Here is a 23,194-nt window from a genome sequence, read left to right as displayed (position 1 = left end):
TTCCTGAAATATAATTCTAAGAACTCCCTTTAGGGATCTACCTTTAGGGTAGATGTATTGGTGGTGAATGCTCTCTGCTCTTAAGAGTATCTACATTTCAGTGCGTCTGGGTGGCTCAGTAGGTTAAGCATCTTGATTTGGGCTCAGGTCATGATCTCAGGGTTCGTAAGATTGAGCCCCATGTCAGGCTCTCGCTGAGAGAGAAAGCCTGCTTAGGATTCTCTCTCTCCCTCTCTTCCTGCCTCTCCCCTGCTTGTACGCATGCTCCCTCTCTCTCTCTCTCTCTCTCTCTCAAAACAAATAAACATTTTTAAAAAAGGAATGTCTTCATTTCTACCACGCTCTTGAATATATAGTTTTTCTGTATACACACTTCTAAGTACTTCTTTTTCTCTACTCTTTCAGGCTTTTCTGCTGCTTTCTGCCTTTCATTGTTCCTGTGGAGCATTCTGTATTGGTGTAAATGTCATTGCTTTAGAGATGATTTATCTTTTCTCACAGGCTGCTTTTACATTCTTGTCTGTGTGGCATTCTGCAGTTTCACTACAGTGTGTCCGGTGGGGGCGGGGGGAGGTTCTTTTGTTTGGGGGGTGGTTTTTTTGTTTGTTTTTTGGTGCATTATTTTGGTTTTTGGTTTTGGGGTGTTTTTTGTCATGTTTGGTGTATACTATCAATTCATGTCCATTCTGGAAAATATATAGCTATTATCTCTTCCAATATTACTTCTCTTGGGGCACCTCTGTGGCTCAGATGGTTAAGCATCCGACTTCAGCCAGGTCATGATCTCGTGGTTCGTGAGTTCGAGCCCCACATCGGGCTCTGTGCTGACAGCTCAGAGCCTGGAGCTGCTTCGGATTCTGTGTCTCCCTCTCTCTCTGCCCTTCCCCCACTCATGCTCTCACTCTGAAAAAATGGATAAACGTTAAAAAAAAATTAAATATTACCTCTCTTTCATTCTCTACACTCTTGCCTTTATGGTCCCAGTTACACATATTTTAGACATTGTTATTTTATTCTCCATGTCTCGTCTGTTTTACCTTCCATCTTCTTGCCATGTTCTGGGTAATTAACATCAAACACGCCTTCCAGTTTACTCAGCCTTTCTTCACCTGAGTCCACTCTCTCGTTTGCCCTATTCATTGCTCAATCCAATATTTTTACATCTAAAAGTTATTTTTGTTGTTTCTTTTTTTTTAAGTCTGCCTCGTCATTTTGATAGTTTTTTTTTTACCTTATTCGCCTTTTATTTCGTTTTTAATTTTTTTACATGTTCATAGATAGTTATTTTATATTCTTTATGTGTCAACTCCAATATCTGGAGTCCTTGGAGGATACTTGTCACTCATCGTATCTTGTTTCCTCACAGATTTGGCTTTTTTTTTTTTTTCCTTGTAAACACATCTTAGTCCTTTGGAGACTCAAAGGCCTAAAATGCCACCATGGTAAAATTCTACTACTTTTTTTTGAAGTGTTTAAAATACCTTTCATACTTTTTTTTTTTATATAAAATAGGATGACCACACAGGCAACTCTAAACTTGTGTGGCCTTTCAGAGAGTTCTCAGGTTGGGGCAGGAAGGCTTGGCTTTGGCTGTGACCTAATCTAAGAAGGGATATGACCTTGAGTGAAGCAACTGTCTTTAGCTGAAGCAATTGTAAAAGTCTGACAGTTGAGGGTCATCTGCTGGCAGCACTCACAGCAGCTAGGGAAATAAATCCTTTATTCTTGAAAGGGGACCTCGCAGTAGATACAAAGACCTAGGAGAAAAATGAGTAAATGTGAACTGTCAATTCAAACAGAGCAGCCAATAAGCATATGATAAAACACAACCTCATTCATAAATTAAATAAAATTAAAACATCAGCAAAATGCTTTCATTCCTGTAAGGGGGGAAAAATGTAGTAAGCTTGATAATACCAAAGGGTTAATTTGTGCCAGCATGTGGAGAAATAAAAACTTTTACACATTGTCCTGGATGTGTTAATTAGTGTAACCATTTGGAGAGCAGTTTGATAATACGTAATTGATAATATAAATATCCTTGTACCCAGAAATTCCCCTTCTAGGTGTCTGGGCTAGAGGAAAATCTCACACATGTGCTACAAAGGGACATGTAAAGGAAGCATGTTCATTGCAGCATTATTGTTAATAATGGAACAACTGTAAATAACCTAACTGTCCCTCACAAGGAGAATGGATAAGTAAATTGTGGCTTAACAAGTGAACTAGTATCAACATGGACACCCAAAAGTATAGTGTTGAAGGAAAAAAACTGCCAAAGGATATACATAGTATAAACTCAGAGGTATAAATATTGAAAGCACACATATATAATTTACGTATTGTTTATGGATGCATACATATGGAACAAAAGTATAAAACATACAGCTTTAGCCGAATCCATAACAGGTACAAAAGCGCATTAGGCAATATATTGACACCTATTTAATCTGGATAGTCAGTAATGGTACGTATTATATCTTTTCTGCATTTTTCATAGTTAAACATGACAAGAAATTTTTAAAGGTTTAGAACGTATACTTTTTTTCTGAGTTTTATCACTTGTGCTAAGAGAGAATGAATATACAGGTTTAGAAAATGGCTCAGCTCATGCTTATGTCAAATGTGATTTACTGAGAATTCCACGTGTGTCTGAAGTCTGGTTTCTTCAAAATAGGACGCTGCTCCCACGGAGTCCTTACTGAACTGGCAAGACTACGAGGGTCGGACACCTCTTCACTTTGCGGTCGCTGATGGGAATGTGACAGTGGTTGATGTCTTGACCTCATATGAAAGCTGCAATATAACGTCTTACGACAACTTATTTCGAACCCCACTTCACTGGGCAGCTTTGCTAGGTGAGCTGTCAGTCAAAGGATCAACGGTAGGAGGAACTGCAATGAGTACCAGAAACTTTCCATGGCTTCCCTTCACCTGTCAGCTTCCACCTCTGTTTAATGAATTTAAGGGTTTTTCGCGGGCACACGCACGCATGCGCATCTGCACGTGCGCACTTGCACATGCGCACAAACGGGAGGAGCAGAGACCATCTCCAGCAGTCTCTCTCTGCCTGTCAGCGCAGAGCCCACGCTGGGGTCGAATCCCTGAACCCTGAAATCATGACCTGAACTGAAATCAAGAGTTGCGTGTTTAACTGACTGAGCCACCCAGGTGCCCTTAATTTAATTTTTAGTTGATATGTGGCATCTTCTATCCCTCTGTTGTATGCTTAAATTTTAGTAATATAAATGTATTCTCTGTTATATATCGGTTTTAATTTCAACATCGTATCTTAACACGTTTTTATTTTAAGAGTAATGTACATTCATTGACAAATGTAAATATAAAATAATCTTCACATTCAATGCTTGTGTATTTGGGGAGGAGGGCTTTAATTTTATGTTTGTGCCAATACTATGATATGTGATTTTTTTTTCTTCATATTTTCCTGATATGCCTTTTACTTAACCTTTTTGGGGATCACTTGTTAGATGAGAGAGTGCAAAAATGTGTCTGTGTCTGGCTTTGGAGGGCATGTAATCTGAGAGTCTTTCTCTTTCAGTGAAGGAGTTTTACCCATTAATAGTCACTATTATAAGATATATGATTTGGTCTTTTTTCTGCTACTCTGTTCTTTGAGTATTATTGATGTTTTGGGTTTTTTTTTTTCCCCTGCCTTTTGGTATATAGATTAGGTTTGTTGTTACTTGGTTTTGAATTGCCTAGTGTTTTAGGAGAGTTTTAGGTTCTATTAGTGTTTACTTTTAAATTTATCGAAAACTTTTTAAAACATAAGTCAAGAGTTAAAAGCAAAACTGCATCTATTGATTTCCACCGAATTTAAAATGAGGAATTTAGCACGCCTTTACTTATCGCTTTTTTAGTATTTGTTAACATGATCTGAAGTTTTCCCCAGTTATTATTGCAGGCTTAGTTTTTAAATTACACGTTGTGTCTTTTCAGAATACTTTTTGCATTTGCATTCCGTCTTATTATCAGATTTATAATTATTATTTAGATTTCACTTCAATGTGCAGTTTCATCCCTCTCTCTTTGTCTGGTGCGTTCTGGGAGGACTTCGCAAATTCGTCTCCAGGTCACTAAAGTGACTTTTTGTTCCCTAGTTCCGTTTTCTTTCTGACTCTTATAGATTGTATTTTAGGCTGTATTTTGATTCCCTTCCCACATCCCAATTTCTTTGTATCTTGGCTTTTTTCCTTTTCGCCTCCTTCCATCACCTTTGCGTTTCAGATTATTTCCTTCTTAGGATATTCTGTTTCATTCCATAGAGGACATCTCTTTGCCCAAGTCAAGGATGCCAAACAGTTTCCTGAGCTTTTGCTCTGGACCCTTCTCTAGATCATGTTCTGAGGTATGCGTTTCGTCTCCTGATGGTGTTCCTAGTTCCCTGTCCTATAGTGTATTTTCATACTGCCTTTACAGAATTTTTCTCCTTATCTTTCAAACAAGGTGACATGTCTCAGTAGTCTGCCTGTGATCTCACTTTGCCCACCTCAGAGAACTCCATCTGTGTCATACCTGGGAACAGGTCTGTGAGCACAACTCCCACCCACATTCCCCTTTTCTGCCTGCTTTTCTCCTGCGGTGTGTCCATGTTCTTCTGCTGCCCGGGTCCCCAGAACACGGAAGCAATAGAATGCATGATATTCAGGCCTCCCAAATATGCCGCTACCATGTTTGTTCATTCTTTGATCCTTTCTACAGCTCTTCACTTGCGGAAACCACATCCCCCAGAATGCGCTGCAGAGTATTTTCTCTGCCACCACCTCATCATTCCTGCCACACGTTTTCTGGGATTTGAAATCACCACCTACTGTGAAAAAAGTGGAGGTGGGAGGGTAGAGAGGACTGATAGGAGGCCTCAGAGGTTACAAGAGGCTCTATTATACTTTGTCCTCCCGAAAAGCTGTGCGGTTCTGATCAGCTGTACAGTGGGACCTGGATACTAGGGACCCTGATGGCTGACAGGGGCTGGCTTCCCTCCTGTTTTTAATGGACGGTTTTATAAAACAGAGCTAGGGAATGCAGTGGGCTGATACCTAATATACTCTTTCTCAATCTAGCAATTGTAATTCATATCATTTCCTTTCTGATTGAATCATTAAGATTTCAGTGTTGTAAGTGTTCGCCTTTGTTCTACGTGATCATAGTATTTTAGTGAGAAGTTAGAAGAAGCTATACTGGGGGCCACTATTCAGAAAACTTTCCTTAAAATAGATTATAAATTAACTAGTCCTTTTACGTGATAACTGCCTTGTGTCTACTTTCAGGCCATGCACAGATTGTCCATCTCCTTTTAGAAAGAAATAAATCTGGAACCATCCCATCCGACAGCCAAGGAGCAACACCCTTGCACTATGCAGCTCAGAGTAACTTTGCCGTAAGTAAAATGCGACAGTTATCTTTTTGCGTAATTACATGTTTATTTTGACATAATTACAAATTCATATGCAGTCATAAGAAATAAAACAGCCAGATCCCATGTACCCTTCGGCCACATTTACCCCAATGGTAACAGCTTACAAAAGTATGAAACAGTATCATAAACAGGAAATTGACATTCCTACAATCCACTCACCTTATTCACATTTCAGTTTTACACGTACTAGTGTTTGTGTTTGTGTAGCGATTATATTTTAACAATTGCTCACACTGTTAACTCTGACTGTAAAGCGAGGGATAGTTGTAAGTCATGTGAAATTTTAACACAGTTTTTATATTAACTGTTCAGTGTAACATTTTGTTCTATGTAAGTATGTTTCATCTTCTGGTTAATTTTATGGCACTAAGGTTTTATATGCATTTAGTGTTCAAGTATTTTCTTTGTGTGGCAAGGCCTTAGAACTGGTCTAACCTTGGCTGGGATCCTGACTCTGCCATCGGCTGGCTGTATGACCTGGAACAAGTTTCTTAGCTTCCTAAGCCTTAGTTTCTTCACATGTAAAATGAGGATAATTATACCTTTCCTTTCAGGATTGTTGTAAGAATCAGAGAAAATTTGTACCCAGTGCCTAGTGTAGTTCTTGGTACAGAGCAGGGACTCAAGAAATGCAATGCATTCCTTCTATTGCTAGTGCTAATAATTTTGTGTATTATATAGCTGAGAAAGCAAAACTGTGAATTATTTCTAAAGATATTGACTATTATTAATAATTCTTCCCTTGCCACCCTTTACAGTTTTACAAAGCACTTTTGCATCCTTTATGTCCCTCAGTCCAGCCAGTAACATAGCAGCTAGGCTGTTTCAGCTTCCTGAGTGAGTGGCCTCCAAGAACTAGAGACTTATCCAAAAAGGCACATGTCAAAGCAGTCAGAGTTTATTTTACTGTATTCTGCATGGGTGTGTGTAGTGGAAACTTTGGTTACATTCAATTATAAGAATGTGGGCATCTGAGTGGCTCAGTCACTTAAGTATCCGACTCCTGATTTCGGCTCAGGTCATGATCTCACAGTTGGTGGGTTCGAGCCCCACATTAGGCTCTGCACTGATGGTGCAGAACCTACTTCGGATTCTCTCTCCCTCTCTCTCTGCCCCTCCCCTGCTTTCTCTCTCTCTCTCTCTCTCTCTCTCTCTCTCTCTCTCTTTCTCTCTCAAAATAAATAAACTTAAAAACGTTATAAGAATGCCATCATCAGCATAGTGTAATCCCATCTTCCTGACCTTCCCAAATGCACCACTGAATAAATTTAATGCTCAGATTCCTAAAATATCTTATTTTCCCATCGTTCTTTGTCTCTGGTACCTAGAGCAACTATAGCTATGGTCTCTCCTTCCTGGCGTTTCTATAAATGTATCACCTAGACTTTTGGCAAACCATTGTCTTCTATTGTCTCCCATTATTCTATTGTCTCAGAAAAAGACAAAGTATATTTTGAAGAGGAGCCCTTTCTTGTTACAGATAGATAAGAAATTCATTGGCCCAGCCTATTAAACCTATGGAAATCAGAACTCGATTCATATTTCAACACAAGCCTGTGAGAGGACGTGGTATCCCTAACTTAAAGAGGAAGAAACCAAGGTTTCAAGAGATTAAATGACTTGCCCAAGATCTTGAACCCACATCTTAGACTCCAAATTTAACATGTGCACAGATACCAGCAATTAAGTGACTAAGCTACTGGGAATAAGGAAGAATGGCAGAACATTATGGGTGTTTATCCAAAGCAATACTTGCTCTGGATAATCTGCCAATTACAGAGATGATTTTTTAATAATTATGCAAATCTTCTAAGCTCAGTTTCAAGCCCCTTGATCTCCTTGGACTCTGTTAACCCACAGGAGGCTATAAGTCCCTTTTTAGAAAATAATAACAAAAATCCACAAACCTCTGTGAACATTCATCATTAAGAAAACATACTCAACAAGGAAATGTTTACAAATTAGTAAAAGAAAACAGACCAAAAAATTACCACGTTTTAAAATCCATTTGTTTATTCCAATCTTGTGTGTACTAAGCATACACAGTAGATCCTAAGAGCACTCCACTCTAACACCTCAGTAGCTCAATGAGTTTTAACACTAGGAAGTGGTGTATACAGTGGCATATGGTGTATACAGTGGAAAGGGTGCTGTGATTTAGCCTGGACTCCACTCCTATATCTACCACCTTTGTATGACCTTGAACCTAAATTTCTTCATCTGGGAATGAAGGGCTGCCCTTGAATTTCATCTTGCTTTAGAATATTGAGCATCAACACTTAGACACTTTTGGCCAGCTCACAACCTTCAGAATTTTTTTTTTCCTGAAACTATTTTACTTCCATTCAAGCTAAAGTTTCTATGATCTCCCTAAATGTATGTAAGCATCTGAGGCTTAAGGAAAGAGGCAATTTAGAAAGCTGTGAATATTAACCCCCATTAAAATTGTCAGGCCCTGTTAGGATTATTGCAGGTCCTAATTTTAGTGTGATTCCATAGAGGAAGGACCTGGAATATAGGACTTGATAAATAAATATCTGTTTAAATGAACTGAACACTGCATTTGTCAGTAGTTACACATCATTATTCAGTAAGTGCATTAAATATTTTTTTAATTATAGTGGCAAAACACACAACAAGAGAATGTATGAGGCATGGCTGAGTATACAGGTCTCTGCATGTAAAATGTCCAAGAAAAACCTACGTTTTAATGTTGGTCATGACACTGAATATTTGAGTGTTTTAATTTTTTTTTTTAACATTTGTTCATTTTTTGAGAGACAATGAGACAGAGCATGAGTGGAGGAGGAACAGAGAGAGAGAGGAAGACACAGAATCCAAAGCAGGCTCCAGGCTCTGAGCTAGAGCACAGAGCCCAACGCGGGGCTCGAACGCACGAACTGTGAGATCATGACCTGAGCTGAAGTCAGAAGCTTAACTGACTGAGCCACCCAGGCACCCCATGAGTCTCTCAAAGAGTGACCTATAAAGTTTTCAAACTTGATGGTGGATGTTCATCCTCAATTATGAGGATGTTGAATGAGGGACTTAGGTTGTGTGTTTGAAATGCATGGAAACTAAAACTAATATATAAAGAAAGAGGATTGTTACTTTCAATGGAAATTGTAGTTTCATTATTCATAAAAAAGATAATTTCATTTGATTCGAAAGCAGGGAAAAAATACTTTGCATCTTAGAGGAAGTCACATATAACACTGGCTTTATTACCATAGAAAATGCTACCCTCTTGTCTCAATTTTTTTTAATCAAGTTTTCTTACAGGAAACAGTTAAAGTATTTTTAAAACATCCTTCAGTGAAAGATGATTCAGACCTGGAAGGAAGAACATCCTTTATGTGGGCTGCTGGAAAAGGCAGTGATGATGTCCTTAGGACTATGCTGAGTTTAAAATCTGACATTGATATTAACATGGCAGACAAATACGGAGGTACAGGTAAGAACTGGGAGACTTGTTCCATTTGCTTTCTTTAGGGTTCCAAAGTGTATAGGTGCCCTACAAGTTGTACAGTAATGCCTGAAATCATTGTTCCTAATCTAATATTGTTTGACTTCCATTGGCACATTTTAAGTTTAGGTTACCAGGATATCACTCCAAAAGCTTTGATGGCTCAAATTAGCCTATGTTTCTACCAGGTGAATGGTGGCATTTGGTTTAAAAGCCTGGTTGGGGCGCCTGGGTGGCTCAGTTGGTTAAGCGGTTGACTTCAGCTCAGGTCATGATCTCGCGGTCCGTGAGTTCAAGCCCCGCGTCGGGCACTGTGCTGACAGCTCAGAGCCTGGAGCCTGTTTCAGATTCTGTGTCTCCCTCTCTCTGACCCTCCCCCGTTCATGCTCTGTCTCTCTCTGTCTCAAAAATAAACATTAAAAAATAAATAAATAAATAAATAAATAAAAGCCTGGTTGCCCCTTAAACATGATTATGAGAACTCTTCATGTCGTTTATCTTGGTATACAAAAATAAATAAATAAACCTGTACTTAAACTATGCATATTTAGTAGTTATCGATCATACTTCAAAAATACAGGATTATATTTTAAGGAATCCACATATCTATGTATGTCTCATTTAATGTGCTCTTTTCTCAGATTTGAAGAGCATCACCTCCTCCCAAATCTCCCATTTTAGAGATAACCCCCACATGACTCTTGAAGCTTCAGAGCTTCACGTTAGATTTGCATCCAAAGCTTTCAGTAGATCCTTCTTTCACTCTCTTTTTCTAAGAAGAGGCCCCTTTAACTGTGTGTTGGCTAATAAGAGAGGTATGAATTTTTTAGCTTTCGTTGTCAACTTGGAAGTCTCTACCTTGGGTACCATATCGTAATTACAAGTCAGAAAAAGAAAGAAAATCGCACATTAGCACAACACAGACCAGAATAAAAACTCAGCTACAAGCTTCTCAGTGTTTTCTTACTTGTGGAAACACAGTAGAGCTGTTTGCACCCACCAGAACTACTGATGTGGCATTTGGTGGGGAGGCAGGGTTATACCTAACAATCTCCCTCTCTATCCCTATGCCACCACCCCTTCTAAACTGTTTTTTAAAGAGTTTTAGGTAATACCAATTTTAATAAAGACTTGAACTGTCAAGAGTATTTCTTTATCAGCGCTTCACAGTAGACCTTAAGCTTCTTCTTTTTTTACTTTTTAACTTGTTTTATTTTTTATTTTTTTAAATTTCCATCCAAATGAGTTAGCATCTAGTGCAACAATGATTTCAGGAGTAGGTTCCTTAGTGCCCCTGACCCATTCAGCCCCTCCCCCCTCCCACAGCCCCTCCCGTAACCCTCAGTTTGTTCTCCATATGTATGAGTCTCCTGACCTTAAGCTTCTTAAAGAAGGGTATATTGCAGACATGATATGTGGGACATTGAGTTTGTAAATGGTCTGAACGTTTCATTTTTTGTCAGACCCCCATTAGTATGCAGGCTTTCACTCCATCACTAGCTTTGCTTTTAGTTTAACTTTGTCGTGTATTTTAATAAAGTATGGGCAAGGATACTTCCATCCTCTTGACCAAAGGTGTCTTTCTGATGTGCCCCATGGTTGGAGTTCAGACATAACTTCTTCTCAGATTCGTCAGTTCCCTGGCTCTTTCTCTTAAGGGGATTTTATTATATGTCAGACATGCCTTCCTGCCATTTCTCTTCTACAAGAGTGAGTTTGTCTCCATCATCCCTCTACAGGGTTGTTTTTGCTTCCCATGAAAGAAGAGTTCTCATCAACAGCCACATACAGACATTATTTGGATCTTCATTCAAATAAACTGAAAAAATATATATAAAACCATCAGGAAAATATGGGCATTATCTGTGTATTCAATATGGCAGAATTTTTGCTAATGTTTTTTAGATATGATAACGGGACTCTCCTGTCTTTGACATGCCAGGGCCGGGGCTCCGCAGACCACATTTCCCCCTTTGCCAGCAGGTGCCCTGCTAGAATCCACCCATAGGGGGCAGTAGAGAGAAACTGGAAGCTAGAAGAGTGGGATTACACCTTCCTGTTTGCTTACTATTCTTGTTTTGGTTTCCTGTTCCTGTCAGCATCACCCTAGTCAGTCTTCTTCAACACAGCAGTGATAGTTTGTTCCAGTGGTGATGGTTAATTTCTTGCAATTTCTCCAACACTCACAGTACCAGCCCCAGAGCACCAACACCAGTCAAGCAGAGCCCTGCTCAGAGGTCTGAGTTTCCACTCCACAGGGCTCCTCTTCTAGGCTTTTAGGTTTTAACAATTCCATCTTCTTCTTTATGTTCCCCTAGTCCTAGAATTGCTGGCTGTCTTCTGCATTTACTACCTCTGTGATACCTCAGTGTTTCCTTTTTGCTTTTTCAATTCTTCAATCCATAGCTAACACATGTGCTCACAAGCTGGGGGGGGGGGGGGCGGGGGCGCAGAGAGAGGGAGAGAGAGAATCCCAAGCAGGCTAGGCATTGTAAGCGCACAGCCGGAAGCAGGTCTCAACCTCACAAACCGTGAGATCATAATCTGAGCCAAAATCGAGTCCAATGCTCAGCCAAGTGAGCCACCCAAGTGTCCCTAAATTATATTTTAAATCTTTCTGCTTCTCTTCATCTCCACTCCTGCCACCCTAGCTCAAGCCACCATCATTTTTTACTAAGTCTTCTTCAATAGTGTTAGCTGGTCTCCCTGCTTTCATTCTAACTTACTACAGTGCCTTCTCTTCAGAGCAGCTAGAGCAATCTGATTAAAGCACAAGTCAAATACTATCACTCACCTATGTAAAGTCCGTCAGTGTCTTCATCACTGGGCCCTATGTGGCCACTTATACCTGGCCTTCTCTACCTTTCCGACTTACTTGCCTTTATTCGTTGTGCTGCAGCTTCCTAGCCTTCCTTAAACACATAGATTCACTCCTGCCCTTGGACCAACTGTTCTCTTTGCCCAAACTCCTCCCTCTCGAGATCTCTACATTGCTCCCTCTTTCTTTATGATTCAGGTCTCAACTTCAATATCAGCTCCTTAGCAAGGCTTTCCATCACCATCCGTTAAAGTGGTCTCCTAGTCACTCTGCATATCAAGGTACCTTTTAATACTCCCATTATACCATCTGTCACCATCTGACACTTTCTGGCGTATCCATTCCATTTTTATTTTGCTTCTCCTACTAGAACGTAACCTTATGTATTTTGTTCTCTGCTGAATTCCCACCCTTATGTTAATACCCAGCCCGTAGCAGGTTCTCAGTAAATGCCTGGGAATCTGTGTTTTTATAGGCATCCTAGGTTTGGTCCATGGATCACTCCTTATGAAAGAAACATTGTTCTAGGCATTATAGAGCCATGATACTTAGGAAGAACTGGCCCAGACCTCTAGGCACTTATGCTGGCAAACTCAGAACTTAAGCAGTGGTGTATTTAAATAGAATTTAAAGAGTAATCCAAAGAGTAATGACATAAGTCAAGTGCTAGAATGAAGTAACATAGGCACAGGTCAGCATAACATGAAACTCATATATAGTCAAAATGACTCTTTCAAATCCCATTTGAAGGCAGACCCCATTCCTTCTCAGGTGTTTTCTCCAATGTTGAAACAAGTTGCTGCTTCTTAAATTGGGCCCTGAGGAAATCAATGGCTTGCATTTGGAGCCATGTTGTATGAAAAATGCACTGAATACAGTGGGATGCACATACCCTCTGTACCACATGGGTATGCAGACCGATGGCAGGAATAGCACGGCTAAGCCGCTGAAGGGCTGGTAGATTGACACCTCCCATCACACCAACCCTCAGGGGCAGATGTTTATTGAGTGGGTTGGTGGGCAGAATTGCCTGCCTCGTTTAAATCATTTCTCTTTTGTCATGTTTTTGTTCCCTTCCCGTCTAAGAGGGAGGAAAAGATAATAAAGTAGTAACTGAGGAAAGGAAAGCATTTCAGAGCAACAGGATGGAAAGGAAGAAACCATGAGATGAGAAAGATAGACAGGAAGGGGGGAAATGTGAGTAGTACATATGAATAGAAAGGAAGATTCAAATCTGTAGAAGTGAACAATAGAGAATCCTTAAGATTAAATTGCATTTAGCCAAAATGAAGACATCAAAAGAACAAAAGACACACAGAATAAGAAAAAGGTGACGTTGTTATCAAAGAGTTCTTTGCTTTCTTTTGCTCCCTTTCCAGCATTACATGCCGCGGCCCTTTCTGGCCACGTCAGCACCGTGAAGTTATTGTTGGAAAATAATGCTCAAGTAGATGCCACTGATGTCATGAAGCACACTCCACTTTTCCGAGCCTGTGAGATGGGACACAAAGATGTGATCCAGACACTTATTAAAGGTTAGTTATTGAGAGTGCTCCTACTAAGTCTCTCTCAGAAGGTAGGAATTGTTGCATTCGCTGAAACAGCTTACAGGCAGAGGGCCACCCGGGTGGACAGATGGAGGGAGGAGTGCCCACACGTACGCATACACGCATGCATGCACACATGCATGCGCACCTACACACACACACACACACACACACACACACACACACACAGGCGCGCACGCACGCATGCACACACAAGCATCAGGAAACCTGAGAGCCACTCCTAGTTCCACCTGTTGGTAGTTGTGTGATTTTGGAAAAACCACTTCACCTGCCTGATCCTCAGTTTGATTTCGTGTAAACGGAAAATGACTCCTACCCTGACCAACTTACAGGCTTGTTGTAAAAATCCAAAGCAGATAGTATACAATGCTAAGAGCAAAGCATTTAAGGGACTGCTGTTTTCAGACTCCTTTTTGATCAGTGCTCTCTATGTTCAACATTTTACTGATATTTTTGCTTTTTCAGGTGGAGCAAGGGTAGATCTAGTGGATCAAGATGGACACTCTCTCCTACATTGGGCAGCACTGGGAGGAAATGCTGATGTTTGCCAGATCTTGATAGAAAATAAGATCAATCCAAATGTGCAAGATTACGCGGGAAGAACCCCTCTGCAGTGCGCTGCCTATGGCGGCTACATCAACTGCATGGCAGTGCTCATGGAAAACAATGCAGACCCTAACATTCAAGACAAAGAGGTAGAAATTCTAAGTCTTTTCTGTATTGTTTGCTCCAAGGTGTTTATTTATTCTTCATTAACTAAAATAAAGTAAAACAACATTTTACCAAGTAAAGAGATCACTTATAAATTTATGTGTTAATTAAAAATGAGTCTTATTTTTCCCTGTTTTCCTTCTAGTTCTTGTCTCTATAGCCATATATAATTTAACAAAGTCATAATACAGAATGGGAATAATTTCATAACTTCTTAAAATAAACATACATGGTATATGTGTATGTATGTGTATACATACATATATGATACTTCATAAACCACATTTTTGTTTTGTTCACTTAAAATTATCACCAGCGTTTTCTCCTTTGGTATATAATTTTCCACATAATCATAGATGCTGAATATTCCAAAGTTCTAAGAGCTTTATGTTTCATAACTCATTCAATTCTCACAGCAACTTTCTTTTTTTTTTTTTCAATATATGAAGTTTACTGTCAAATTGGTTTCCATACAACACCCAGTGCTCATCCCAAAAGGTGCCCTCCTCAATACCCATCACCCACCCTCCCCTCCCTCCCACCCATCAACCCTCAGTTTGTTCTCAGTTTTCAAGAGTCTCTTATGCTTTGGCTCTCTTTCACAGCAACTTTCTAAAGGAGTTGCTATTATTATTCCCATTTGCAGGGTAGAAAAATCGAAGCTCATAGAGCTTAAATAATTACCCTAAGGTGACAACAGGGCCAGGGTTGTTGTGGAGAGTCAGGATCCAAACTACGTTTGTAACCCCAATTTTAAAATTAAATAAGTAACTTCCTATTGCTGGATAGTTTTTCGTGATATTATAAATCACATTTCATTAATCATCAAAGTGCATTTAACTTTTTTTTAATTGTATCCTTAGAATAATTTCCCCTAAGTGAGATTATTTATTATTGGTATATGAATATGATTCAGCTCTTATATATTACTGCCGAACTGCTTTCTAACCCATGTGGGTTAATATCCACTTCCCTAGCCATATAGGATTGTATTGACTTCTCTCAGTTTTGCCACTATGGACTTTTTTTTGCTAGTTTAATTGCATTAAGTCTTCAAAAATACTGGCATATTATGTTTTTCCAAGCCAGAAAATATAATTTCTATTAATTCACTCAATATATATTTATCAGGATTGTTCCTATATGTGAAAGTGACATAATGAAAAATATGTAAAAAATGGTTCTTGTACCTATGTTATTAGAAATGCATCTTTTGCAATCTGTAGTATCTTCTACATTTTTTTTTACAAGTTGCTGGTTTCTTACATAAGTAGTATACCAAGCTACTTTCTAGTGTTTTTAGGTCTTATGTACTGTTTTGGATTATGTGCATATACAGCCATATCATCTGTGAATAGCATGCCTTATTGAACTGTGACCTCCGATACAATGTTGAATAGAATTGGTGATAGTTAGCACCCTTAATTCATTCTGGCTTCTCAAGGGGAAAGCTTTAACTATTCCACCATTGAATATGGTGTTTGCTATAGGTTTCCTTGTATTTGTAGTTGCCAAGAATTGGGGTTTTTTATTCACAATTAGCCATTTAATTTTTGTTAGATACTATTTCTGCATCTTTCAACATGTTTTTTTTTACCTCTTTGCTGTTTACATGGTGAATTAAAAGGAGTTAGGAAGTAGTTCCTCTTATTCTCCTAAAGAATTTGTGTAATACTGATATTACTTCCTTTTAAATGTTCAGAAAAATTCCCTGGTGAAACCATCTTATCTAGAGGTATTCTTTGTGTAAAAGGTGTTAATAACTGACTCAGCATCACTAATAAATACAAGACTATTCAGATTTCTAATTATTTTCTTTTCAGCCACGGTAAGTTACATTTTTTGAGAAATTGATCCATTTTATTAAAAATATCAAATGTTTGGCATAAGGTTGGTCACATATTCTCTTACCTTTTTTATGACTATAGGACCTATAGTAATTTCCTCTTATTCATTTCATATATTGGTAATGTGTGTTGTCTCTTTTCTTTTTAAAAAAATTTTTCCATCTTATTCATCTTTTCAAAGGACTTACTGTCTTTGTTAATTTTCCATATTTGGAGTTATTTACTATTTCATTGGTGTTTACTCTTAATCTTTATTATTTCCTGCCATCTACTTTCCTCAGGTTTGATTTACTATTTTTTAAAGATTCTTTTGGTGAAAGTTTAAATCACTGATTTTTTTTTTGGTATTCACTTCCAATATATGTATTTATGCATGATTCTTATTCTAAGCCTGCGTTAGCTTTATCCTGAAAGTTTGGATAAGTTGTACCATCACTGGGGCACCTGGGTGGCTCAGTCAATTGAGCATCCAACTCTTGATTTTTGGCTTAGATCATGATCACAGCGTGGGATTGAGCCCTGCGTCCGGCTCCACTCTGAGCATGGAGCCTGCTTCGGATTCTCTCTCTCTTCCACTCTGAGCATGGAGCCTGCTTCGGATTCTCTCTCTCTCTCTCTCTCTCTCTCTCTCTCTCTCTCTCTCTCTCACTCACACACACACACACACACACACACACACACACAAAGTTGCACCATCACTATAATTGGGTTCAAACATTTTCTAATTTCTATTTTGATTATTGTTTGGCCCATAGATCATTTAGAAGCATATTGTTTAATATCTAGGCAGTTTGGCATTTTCTCATTATCTTTCGATTATTGATTATGTTGGTTTCCTCCTGGCTGCTAAAAAAAAATTACCACAAACTTAGTGGCTTAGAACAGCGCAAATGTATTATCTTACTGTTCTGGATGTCAGAAGTCCAAAATGGGTCTCATGAGGTAAAAATCAAAGTGTGGGCAAGATTACATTCCTTTTGAAGGCTCTAGGAAAGAATCTGTTTCCTTAATTTTTCCAGCTTCTAGATGCTGCCCTCCTTCGTTGGCTTGTGGCCCCCTTCCTCCATCCTCAAAGCTAGCAATGACTAGCTGAGTCACCCTCACACTGCATCACTCTGACACTCACCCCCCCATCTCCCTTCTTCAGTTACAAGGACCCGTATGATTACATTGGGCCTGCTCAGATCATCCAGGATAATCTCCCCATCTCAAGTTCAGCTGATTAGCAACCTTAATTCCATCTACAACCTCAATTCCCCCTCTCCAATATCATAACATAGTTACAGATTCCAGAGATTAGGATGTAGACATCTTTGCAAAAGCATGCATTTATTCTGTCTACCACACTGATTTGTAACTTCAGTTCTACTGTGGTCAGAAAGCAATCAGAATAACACAATTATTTTATTTTATTTTATTTTATTTTATTTTATTTTATTTTACTTTACTTTACTTTATTTCAGAATTATTTTAATCCTTCAAAGTCCTTTGAGGCTTTCTTTGTGGCCCAGCCTATGATCAATTTTGGTAACCGTTCTATGTACACTTGAAAAGAATACTAATTGTGTCATAGTTGGATGCAATGTTATATATCACTTAGATCAAAGTTTTTTACTGTATAGTTCAGGTCTTCTATATCTTTACTGCTCTTTTATTTATTTGTTCTATGAACTATTATAAAGGATGGGTTAAAAATCTCTCACCGTGATTATGGATTTGACCATCTCCCCTTTTAATTTTGTCATTTTTTGTTCTGTATATTTAATAGCTGTGGCATACAGATTTAGGGTTGTGATATCTTCCTCTTTGACTTCTTTAAAACTGTGAAATATCCCCCTTGTATCTCTGGCAATGCTTCATGCCTTCTTTATTTTTCATGGTATTAAATTTTTTTTTAAGAATACAGGTCATTTATTTTGTAGAATCTCACTCAATTGGAGTTTGCCTTATGATTCCTCATAATTAGACTTAGGTTTTACATTTTTGGTTAGAATATTATACAAGTGATATTGAATCCTTCTCAGGGTATCACCTGTAGAAACATATCATTCCTTTTAACTTAGTATTAATTTTGATCACTTGGTTAAGATACCATCCATTTTCTCAGCTGTATATTTAATATTTTCCCTTTTCATAATTAAGTATGTGTCCAAAAATACCTACTCCAGATATACCTGATTTTTGTTTATGCTTATAGGGAAGAACAGCTTTGCACTGGTCCTGTAACAACGGATATCTTGATGCCATTAAATTACTGTTAGACTTTGCTGCTTTTCCTAATCAGATGGAAAATAATGAAGAAAGGTAAGCTGTTGATGAAAAGAATGTATTGTTGTTCAACTCACATCCTTTCTGCTATATGAAAAAATCTCTATATAAAAAAATATATTAAAAAAATTTAGATACTAGTTCAGAAGTAATAAGTATACTCATAAAGAAACACCACACTACAGTAAGAAATCCTAAACCTAAAGAAAAGTGTTGATTTAGAATCATGGGATTTTAAAATTATTCAGAACTTTAGATATTACTTCTGGCAAGCTCACATTCTACAGATGAGGACACTTAGGTTCTTGCGGCTTGTAGCTGGCATAAAGTCAGGGGAGTCCTGACTGACCAGACCTAGGAATTTGGTCAGGACAGTAGAATGTGTCTTATGTTCAAGAAATTTCTCCTGCTAAAGAGGTTATTATCAGTTAGTGGACAGAGGTGCCATCATGTGGCATGAAAAATAAGGAGAAGGTGAGAGGATTGAATAATGTAAGATTCACAGAGTTAGGCTGGAGTTATGCCCCAGGGCCCAGGCCCAATAAAAAGGAGCAGACACAGTGTGAAGTCTAAGCAGGAGACAGTGTTGGCCATCTTGGATCTGGGAAGATTCTGAACATGTGACTTCCACACCTGAGCTCTGCCTGGCCAGGTCTGTGTTTTGGAACCATTGTTCACGGATGCTGTAACTGCAGTGCTTCCTGCCATGACACCAGCCCCACCCCCATAACCACTGCCAGTTCTGTGGGAGATTTTGTGGAGAAGGGGGGACTTTTTCTAGGCCACCTGTTTGTGTCAGGAAAACTGCTCCTCCTTTCTGGGGTGAACCCCTTCATCCCTCCCACTGCTTTCAGAATCCCTCCCCATTAAAGATAGCCTCCGCCTATTATTTTCCAATTTATTTCTTTTCTGAAGTTTGTCTTCTCTGCCTATAAAGCCCTCCTGCTCTCAGAGTGCCTGCACTGTTCCGTTTACCCTTACTCACAGTTCCCGCCTTTGCTGTCTGCCTTCTATCCTCACATTTATGCTGAAACAGTGTCTGAGTGGTCTCTGACAGACTCCTCATTGAGAAATCATATGTTGGTCCCCCTGTCTACTCTCATTGGCCTTTCTGCATCACCTGGTTCTGCTGACCCCTCTTCTTTACCTTTACTGAGACTATCTTCTCCAAGCTTCTGTGACAGTTTAGTTTCCGGATTCTCTTGCAATTGTGTCTGCTCCTTCTCCATTTATTTTGGCTCCTTTTCCATTTTTTTATTTTTTAAATGTAAACATTCTTCAAGGATTAGATCTTTCCTCTCAGCCCATCTCCACAGAGGCTTCAGTAATCACCTGGGTGCCAGTGAGTTCTAAATCTGTCTTTCAGACTCAGTGTCTCTCCTTGGTTCACACTGTCATTTCCTTTTTATTACCAGCACCATTGTCTAAATCTTGCCCTCTTTGACTCATTCCCGGGACTATCGCAATGCCTCCTTGCTGTTCTGCACCCTTTGAAATTTCCCTCCTTCAGTTCATTTGCTTCCCAAGTAGCCTCCCTAAATCATATTTCTAATATAATCGTTAGTCACGTCATTCCTCCATTCAAATGCAGTCCCATCTAAGAAGATTGTTCTGATCCCCGAGGCAGGTGTTCCAAACAAAGCTCTCCCCCACACTGTGGGTTTGTATAGCACTTAGCACACTTCACTTTATCTGATAATTTTATGTAATCCTTTTTCCGTGTTAGCAGAGAACTCCTGAAGAGAATCGTCATCTCTGTGTTGCTCACAGTACTTTTCAGGAAGTAAGTGCTCAGTAAATAACTGTTGCATTGTTGAGTTGATGCTTTCAGGCTCCCAGTAGCTTCCCCTGCCTCACACCTGCATTAGAAATTTCTGGAATTCTTTAGGGCGCCCAGGTGGCTCAGTTGGTTAAGCATCCAACTCTTGGTTTTGGCTCAGGTCATGATCTCGCGGCTTCGTGGATTCAAGCCTCACATCAGGCTCTGCGCTAGCAGTGTGGAGCCTGCTTGAGAGTCTCTCTCCCTCTCTCTCTGCCCCTCCCCTACTTGTGCTGTCTCAGTCTCTCTCAAAATAAATGAACTTTAAAAAAAAAAACAAAAAAGAAAGAAAGAAACTCTGGAATTCTTCGAGTACATACAGTATTAGGTAAATCAGACTAGTATGTCTTACTTTGGAAGGGGTTGTATAAAGAACTCACTGTCTCTATTATAGTCAAATGACAACTGCAAAACCAAGAAGACTCGAAGATTTAGGGGTTTGGACATTGAAGGAAGCTGGAAAGCCAAGCAGAATCCTCAAGGCTGAGGTTTTGACATGAAAGCAGATATGTGAGAGGGAAGATTTCGCTCTTAGAAATCCCATAAAGGCAAAAGGGAAAGGTTAAGAATCCTAAGGAATTTGTGGTGATTTATTAGGTCTATTAGAAAGGATTTATTCTATAACAGTATTTACTGCCTGACTGCTGTTTTCTTAGGAAACAGTAAAAACATTTGTTGTTGTAATTCAGTTCCCATTTTTAGGGGAAGCCTTAAATTTCAGGCCTAAGTAAGAGTATGAATTAAGGTGCTTACTGCCTCCTAGAGTAAACATATGTTAATTACAGACCAAAAGACCGAAGGAAAAATCCTCCTAACTGTACTTGCCAATCTTTAGATGAAAAGAGACAGTGGCAATATCCCAGTCTCCTTTAATGTTTCATCAGCAGTGCACCTTGACGTGCAAATGTCAGAACCCGGCTCTGCCTTTGATGTTTATTGACATTCCAGTTTAGGCCTTCCACTCATCCCATCAGACCATTCCTGCACAGGCAAGGCCAATTGTATCTTGTCTCTTGGCTTTATCTACATTGTTTCTTGACTGGTTACCATCAACGTGGTGCTAATTTTTACTTCTCATGCACTGACACCAAGCACTTGATGTGCACTGTATAGACATAATTTTTGCCAACTACCGCTGGCTTTCAGTCAATAACTATCTGACAGCCACCCTCCGGCATCGATGGGAATATTCACAGCACTTGAGTGTTTCTAAATTGAATTTGGGGTGAAGAAAGATTCAATAGTAGTAATTTGCAATATGGTCAGTGCCCAAACACTAGGCATAGACTTCGGTCTTAAAATATTTCTGGATGTTTGGACTGTGTTTCCATGAATCAAATATTGACCAAGAATCCTAATTTGAATAAGCCAATTATAAAGAAGGCATTTTTTTAGAAAATTGGGGAAATCTGTGTTTGGAGTGGGTACTAGAATTTGCTAAGGAATTCCTGTTAATTTTGCTGAATACTGTAATGACGTTGTGCTCGTGTCCACATTATTTATGGATCAATACCGCAGTGCAGAATGATTAAATAATAGGAGGTCTAGGATTTGCTTTAAAACACTTCAGCAAAAATAATAAGAAAGGAGTTGGAGGAAGCAAATGTGGCAGAAATCTTGCTAATTGTTAAATTTGGGTAATGAGCATATAAATGGTTATTGTGCTATTTTTATGCTTGAAGTTTCTCATAATAAAAATACAGTTTTTCGTGATAAAGATATTTAAAATACAATTTTCCATCCACAAGTGGCCTGAGAGATACAGCAAAGGCAGAGGTTGGGCCTTACTTTCACACACCAGATTTTGATAATCCTGCTTGTATACTGTGTGAAAAAGACACTCCTATTAGTAATTCTAGAAAAGATGATCAAACCTACTAACTGCATACGTAATTTGCACGTTGATTTGAGAAGCAGCTTCATTCTGTACGAGGATTATATTCCAGGACTGATAGATGTGCTGTGGAAGGATTACTGAACAGGGAGTCATACAGTCTTAGTTCAGGTCTGGGTTCTGCAGGGAACTAGTTACATAACCTTCAGCAAGTTGCTTAAACTTTCTGAATCTATTTACTCATTTATGAAATGAAGCTGTTAAGCCAAAAGACCTCCAAAATTCAGTTTAGCTCTACTGTCATAGAGTTCTGTGACTCTGATAATTTTTTCCATTGGGAGAGAGTACGGTCATGAAAGATATTCTAGAATACGTAGTGATTACACTTATCTTGATCACTTCATCACTGTATTGTGCACCTGAAACTGAGTCAGTACAGTATGTTAACTATACTAGAATTAAAATTTTTTAAAATAATAAAATTTTTAAATAGAATATACAGTGAAAAATTTTATGGGGCGCCTGGGTGGTGCAGTCGGTTAAGCGTCCGACTTCAGCCAGGTCACGATCTCGCGGTCCGGGAGTTCGAGCCCCGCGTCGGGCTCTGGGCTGATGGCTCGGAGCCTGGAGCCTGTTTCCGATTCTGTGTCTCCCTCTCTCTCTGCCCCTCCCCCGTTCATGCTCTGTCTCTCTCTGTCCCAAAAATAAATAAACGTTGAAAAAAAAATTAAAAAAAAAATTTTAAAGTTCTTCTGAATTTACAAGACGCTACCTACTTATAGATAATGTTTTTAAAGTTTATGTTGGCACCTCTACTATAGGGCCTTCTGGTCCCTGAACAGCGAAGACAGATCAAGATGTCCTAAAAATGAGAGTTTCTTAATTCTAACATACAGACTTCCTTCTGAATTCAGTTTCCTTATAGAAGTGACCAAACCACCCTTTGTTTATACTGAAAAATCTCCTCCATTGACGTCTGACTATGACTGTCAGGTGAATTTTGAAGAGAGAAAATCTCTATAATCACTGGATGATTTTCTGTGTCTAATCATGCATCCATATAATCATCAGTTTTTCCACCTCATAAATCAGCTGATCATTTCTTCATAACACCTCTGATTGTGTTGGATTAGTAACAGTCTCCCAGAGAGGAATCAGATCAGTAGCAGTCGTTAGGTGGCCATAACTCCTAGCTTGGGTCCTGTGGGAACAATATCGATGACATGTGACCATGGTATCACAAACCCTGATGCAGTGCATGTCCTATAATAATAATGACAACAGCTGACATTTATTAATTGCCTCTTTTATGCCAGGCACAGTGTTATCTTCTTTGGATTTATCATTTCATTTATTCTTCATGCCAAATCTGTAGTGAGGAGAGGTAAGTTGGTTAAGAAGTGACAGTCAGCATTACCATTGT

At 39.0% G+C, this 23,194-nt stretch overlaps 1 protein-coding gene across 6 annotated transcripts in view; it reads left to right on the top strand.

Annotated features, from left to right (window-relative positions):
* Positions 1-23,194, top strand: part of INVS (inversin) — a 161,389-nt gene that overhangs the window by 92,348 nt on the left and 45,847 nt on the right. For all 6 annotated transcript variants that reach the window (XM_047829967.1, XM_047829961.1, XM_047829964.1 and 3 more), the window contains 6 exons: positions 2,678-2,858; positions 5,292-5,401; positions 8,723-8,894; positions 13,104-13,259; positions 13,758-13,987; positions 18,048-18,154. In XM_047829967.1, the coding sequence (XP_047685923.1) occupies positions 2,678-2,858; positions 5,292-5,401; positions 8,723-8,894; positions 13,104-13,259; positions 13,758-13,987; positions 18,048-18,154 (956 nt within the window). The remainder of the gene's footprint in view (positions 1-2,677; positions 2,859-5,291; positions 5,402-8,722; positions 8,895-13,103; positions 13,260-13,757; positions 13,988-18,047; positions 18,155-23,194) is intronic.

This window comes from Prionailurus viverrinus, chromosome D4 (assembly GCF_022837055.1).
Source record: "Prionailurus viverrinus isolate Anna chromosome D4, UM_Priviv_1.0, whole genome shotgun sequence".
NCBI classification, from domain to species: Eukaryota; Metazoa; Chordata; class Mammalia; order Carnivora; family Felidae; genus Prionailurus; species Prionailurus viverrinus.
The sequence above is the reverse complement of the archived record's forward strand: the minus strand, read 5'-3'. Positions and strand labels throughout refer to the sequence as shown.